A 6,000-nucleotide genomic window follows, 5' to 3' on the forward strand; every position below is an offset into this window, starting at 1 on the left:
AAAAATGAGAAATTACATAGTTTCACTTGCATAATTTCACGTAGGTGTAATGTACTTTTTGTCTGACTACCTGTTTGTACGCCTCCTCATTTTTATGTGTGATTAAGATCCTTCAAGAGCTGGATTACGGCCCGTCAGTGGACTGGTGGGCTCTGGGGGTGCTGATGTATGAGATGATGGCAGGTCAGCCACCATTTGAAGCCGATAATGAAGATGACCTGTTTGAGTCCATCCTCCACGACGACGTCCTCTATCCCGTCTGGCTCAGCAAGGAGGCCGTGTCCATTCTTAAAGCGGTCAGTTAGCTGTTCATTAAAACATTTAGCATTGTGAGCACTTTTTAGTCCACTTCCTAGTCCACTCAGCTGGGAACAGAGTCCACCTGAACATAGATTGGTCTGAGATAGTTTACAGTTTAACTGTGTTACAGTTTGTGTCCAGTCAGAACAAAATCCATACTCCCACAAGAGAAAAATCCAGGGTTTGTGCTTGCATGATAACATAATTGGTGGTAAGTTTGCACGTTAATTAAGGAACAGACATGCAAACTCATCCCGCTGCCACTACTTCAAGTTCTAATTATTGCAAAGCCTAAAAAACCAACTAATCTTTAAAACAGATCCATACTCATTTGCTGAAGTATCTTTAGAGCTGATTCCTCTTCCTCTCACGTCTACTATTCCTCAGGCTTTTTACAAATCCACCAATATGGTATAGGTCAACTACACACTCACACATTTAAACCTCCCTTTAGCACAACCTCACTGAGCCTTGACCACATGTGTCCTAGTTGTTCTGTTTTTTCCTTCGTATTTCTTTGCCTTTACCTTGTGCTTTCTTAAGTAATGAGTTTCGTTATGCGCATGGAATCTCTGCACATTATGAAGAATTCCAATAATATCCAGCCCTAATGGACTAATGGGCTGTTACAGATCCAAAATAAGAATCCACTAAGGACTCTTAAACGTTGATGTTTTTTTCCATTTATGCATCAGTTCTTGTGTTTATTTGCTTCTGTCCTCTGCTTGTTTTGTGTTTTTATACGCTATGTCTTTCCCTTAGTTTTGTGTTTGTCTCATTCTCAGTGTCGCATGTGAGTGAGGATGCTGGTTTTTTTTAGTGTCATATGTTGATCCATGTATCCTCCTCTGAAAGAACGTTGGACAATTTCCGTTATGTTTTAATCCATTACTTTTTTTGTGTGTTATTGGTTGTGGGTGTGTAATGCTACTTGACCGTTCTTTATTTGTTTGTCCAGTTTTTCCATCACAAGCCTTGCGTTTACCTTGGCTGTTGACTGCAAAGCCTTGTGGGAAAGTGTGTGTGTTTATGTTGGACAATGTCTTGGACTCTGACCGGTCACTTGACCAGCACACTGGGCTCTGATTGGACATGTCCTCCAACTGAAAGACTTCGGGTCACGTAATAAAGTCTCTCGGCTAAGTCTAATGGCTGAGCAGCTCGTTCACCACTCATCCAGAATTCAAGTATTTGCAGAAAATCCAGCAGAAAATGTCAGGCAAAGGAGGCGTTTTATAGAGGAGAGTATCTTTCTAAGGCACAGAATTATCTCTTTTTTTAACATTTTGACATCATTTAAAGTCTTTGTGATAAATTAAACATTGTAACAAGTGAAAAAAGGGATATTGAATTTACTTTTTCTCCCCGTGCTTGTTTGTTAGCAAATAGTAATCTACAAAAATATTCAAGAAGCAAGCTTTTAATTTAATTTAATTTAGCAAGCGTTGAATTTAATGTTGCCATTTCATCAGTTTTAGGTGTTGTCTGGTTACTGCTCTCTGTAAGCCAGTGTCTGTTGAGTTTTGCATGGGGATAAAACTGAGACCCAAACTGGGCCTGTACCTGCACCTTTAAAATGTGCAACATGTAATGCCTAGCCACCTGCTCCAAAGAAATAAGCAGCATTTCAACTCTACTACTGGGTTCATACAATCTAAATTCACAGTCATCAGTTATATTAAAAAAAGCGAACTACTAACTAACAGAAATATACATAAAACTCTTGAGAGCCATGCAGTCGAAATAACACTGCTATCTTATAATCCTCACTTGTATTAATGACTGTTAGCTCATTAGGATTACGTATCTATAATGAGTTGCATGATTGAAGATGATTAGCACAAAATACCAAAACCTGGAGTTGTTCCGATGCCAGTGTGCGATTCTATGCCCCGATCCAATATCACGTTGTCATATCATTTATCAGCTCATTGACGATACAAAGGAACAACAACAGCACATGTCACTTACTTGCCACCTGATCCGTACACCCTGCCTGATCGGTACTGCCCATGTGCAAGCTAGTACTACACACTCTCGTTCACCCTATTTGTTCCCTGATAATGATGCATTGTAAACAACAAATTTTTCTTTCTTTCTGTCACTTCTCAGTTCATGACCAAGAGTCCGAACAAGCGTCTGGGCTGTGTGGTGGCTCAGGGTCTGGAGGAGGCCATTAAGCTCCACGTGTTCTTCAGAGAGATCGACTGGACGCTGCTGGAGCAGAGGAAGATCCGACCACCATTCAAACCACGCATCGTGAGTTCACACACTCACGGAAACACACACCGGATTACTGTGCAACTGTGAAAAATGGGTTCTGTTTGAAAGAGGGAGAGCCTAAAATATGAACATTATTACATTATTACAATCCTTTACCAGCAACTGATAACAAAATGTACTCATGGTTAACAGTTTACATTTTCTGTTGCAAAAAGCTCATTTTAAAATAACTAAACATTTTACCTTTTCTTAGACTGCTTATTCTACCAGTCGTCAAAGGTCCTGAGGCTGAAATCCGTCTCTCTTGTTCTTTGTCTTCCAGAAAACCAAAAGGGACGTGAATAACTTTGACCAGGACTTTACACGAGAAGAACCCAACCTGACGCCGGTGGAAGACAACATCATCAAGCAGATCAATCAAGATGAGTTTAAAGGTTTCTCCTACTTTGGAGACGAGACTGTGGCCTAGACACACACACACACACACACACACACCCTGACACACAGATAATCAACACATTAATATACACCACCACACCTAAAAATATCTTCGAGCTAAGATGTAATATTTGAAGAAACACACGGCCTGAGACGTCCTGAATTTCTCCAGATTGTGACCTCTCCAGGACTTATACTAGACCATCGGTATCTCTCTCTCTTCATGGTTTCTGTGCTCTTGTTGTTTGTCCATTTGTGCATATGCCATCAAAGTATATGCTCAAGCGGCATGCAAGTGCAGGTCAGAAGCTGTAAGAAATGCTCCTTATCTTGGTCCGGATGCATTTCTAAAGCAGCGGACACAACTGAACTCTGTGTTTTCAGAGGGGTCTTTTGAAGTAGATACAGGGGCAAGGTCACGGCCTGTAAGTGTGCCCGTGTGTGTGTGTGTGTGTGTGTGTGTGAGAGCGAGATAATGTAAGGGCAAGTGTGCATGCATGCATAGTTGCATACTGTACCTCTAGAAAGAGCAAGACTGTCATTTCTGTACGTGATGTGCTGTATCCTGTGTCTATCTCCGTGTTTAAAGAATGTTTTTCTTCTCTAAACTTCTATGTGAATGTAAAACAAAATGTATATGTTGAACCAATGATTGTATTTAAAGAAAATGGTCTTGAATTTTTTTTTTCAAATGAAGGTTTTGTCAGTGCTGTGTTTTAAATTTGACAGCCAAACTGGCAAATTCAAAGTTAACTTTAGAAGGTGCCCGGCGAAACGTTGGCATTTTAAGGTTTGAGCTTAGTTTTATCTCAGCAGTTCTTGTCTGAGCTGTTTTTCCTTCTCTCTCCACATTTGAGCTTGTTAGTATATTGACGTCCCTTTCTTCATTCAAAAGCAAACGGTACCATTAGCCGTCAGCTAACAGACCGTGGCTGACCACTCGGTGTGTCCTGTTGTAGTGAGTCATGCTTGCAGTGTTAACAAGCTGGTTCCCATACGACTTGATGTTTGACATCGGGACAGTTGTCCTATGAAGCCAAATATAGAGCTGAAATCGAAAATGTCAAAGGAGCCCTTTAAAAAGTCCTTGTTACTGAAACTCTCACTGCACCTCCTTACACTCCTTAAATCCCTTCATGACCACTTGATCGTTGAAATGCCTTGTGTGTGTGTGTGTGTGTGTGTGTGTGTGTACAGTCACTGGTTAATCGGTCACTGTACTGGACCTACTTCTCTGACATAACAAACCAAACCCTCATGACTCCACATCAAAGTGGTGGATCGTACACAGAGGTGAGTGTGTTCAACTGAATGTATTTGCTTCTGAATGTGTGTGTGTGTGTGTGTGTGTGTGTGTGTGTGTGTGTGTGCATCATGTTGTATTTTTTATTTAAAACATCTTTTTGTTGATGTCGTTGTGTTACTACCTTCATCTAGTTGTTGATGGCATGTTAGAAATCTTTAGGTTTCATGTGATGGTCAGAGAACTCTTCAGGCCCTCCTCCTCCTCTTTGTCCCGCCCGGACATGGAGGTCAGATAAGCTGGTGTTCAGAGGCGCTGCTCCATGTCACAGGTCAGGTTTAGGACTTTATAGTGAACGGAAAAAGAATCCAAACACCTTTCAAAAAACTCCATGTGCAATACTCTGAAAGAGTTTTTTTATTTGTTTGTTAAGTTGTGATGTCTTTCTTCTTATCTTCCTCTTGTTTCCCTTCATCCTCATCCACAGACAGGTACAGAGGAGAGTGCTTTACAGTTAGTTTAAGGCCACATAAAAGTGATTGTTATTTCATATATATGTTCTCAAAAGTGTGTGGGAGTATAAGATGTATTAGATACAGTAGCTGTTGGAAGACTAAACACACGCACACAAACGCATGTATGGATAGCGCTGCAGATTTGACGTCGTTTTACTGCCAACCAACTTTCAAAACACAATGTTTCTGCCGTCCATCGTGTCTCTTCTCTTCTGTCTTAATGTGTCTCACGTTGCATCTTTGTTTTTGTCTTTAATTTAAAACAGTTTGTTCCACTACAACCCAAAAAAGTATGTTCTTTCCCCGAAGTCCTCCATGCTAACTGCCAATTGCAATGTCCAAATGTTCCACCCACAATCCCTTTAGCTTAACGTTTTGTGTAGAGTAAAAGAAGAAAATCATGTAGGAAGTTCCTTTTCTTTGGTTTACAGGTTGAAGTTAAATTGTGGCCTGAGGTTGATTTCAAACAATGGAGACAGTATTATGATTTAACCTACAGTATCAAACATTCATCTTCCTGGGGTCATATGCAGAATGTTACTCTATGTACGTGTTTCTGTTTTGTTGCAGTCACTGTATTTGTGAAGCTTTGTATGTACAATTCTGTCATCTGACCTGTGTTTTTTTATTTTCATGTGCTTCATTTGTGTTCGAATTTGTTCTTTTCTTTTACGCTGCGTGCCAAATGTACTGTATTTTAAAAGGATGTGAAGATGTATTTTAAGTTTTGAAACAAATTAAATGTCATGATGCCAGAATAGATATTTCTGTTTGTTTTGTGTATCATTTTAATTTTTCGTTTTATTCATCTGAATCTCCTCCTGTCTACCTCCTCTCAGTGCCAACTGATGTTAGCCTATATTAGCTTAGCTCAGTGGCGGGCCGTGCATTTTATACCTGGGCCTTCTGTGCTGTCCTACTGAGCTACGGTTATTTGTTTCTATTGGTGTAATAACACACGTATTCGTATTAAACCGTTTGCTATGAGGCTTACGAACCGAACAATACGTTTGAATAATACTCGTGCATTTGGAAAGTGCAGAAGCTTAAATTGTGAGAAATATAATGTTTTCGGTGGACTGTGCTCACGTAACAGACAATGGGATGTGTGACCTTTTGAACCCGGAACAATAACAAAAAAACGAAATAACCCCGCGATGACGGGATGCTTCGTCATTAACTGACAAGTCAGAATCAATGTAATTAACACAATGACAAGAACCAGTCACATAAAATGTCAAGCATGACAAATCAATCCAGCAACACTGCAGCGCTAGAGCG

General features: G+C 40.2%; 1 protein-coding gene across 1 annotated transcript in view; it reads left to right on the top strand.

Moving 5' to 3' along the window:
* LOC142934572 (protein kinase C epsilon type-like) overlaps positions 1 to 5,483 on the top strand; it is a 54,935-nt gene extending 49,452 nt beyond the window's left edge. The window contains exons 13-15 of the mRNA XM_076078983.1: positions 108 to 296; positions 2,413 to 2,559; positions 2,846 to 5,483. Of these exons, the coding sequence (XP_075935098.1) occupies positions 108 to 296; positions 2,413 to 2,559; positions 2,846 to 2,992 (483 nt within the window). The 3' untranslated portion in view covers positions 2,993 to 5,483. The remainder of the gene's footprint in view (positions 1 to 107; positions 297 to 2,412; positions 2,560 to 2,845) is intronic.
* The last annotated feature ends 517 nt before the right edge of the window (positions 5,484 to 6,000 follow it).

The sequence above is a fragment of the Anarhichas minor genome, unplaced genomic scaffold (genome assembly GCF_050575085.1).
Source record: "Anarhichas minor isolate MPS153535 unplaced genomic scaffold, ASM5057508v1 ptg000069l, whole genome shotgun sequence".
In the NCBI taxonomy this organism is placed as follows: domain Eukaryota; kingdom Metazoa; phylum Chordata; class Actinopteri; order Perciformes; family Anarhichadidae; genus Anarhichas; species Anarhichas minor.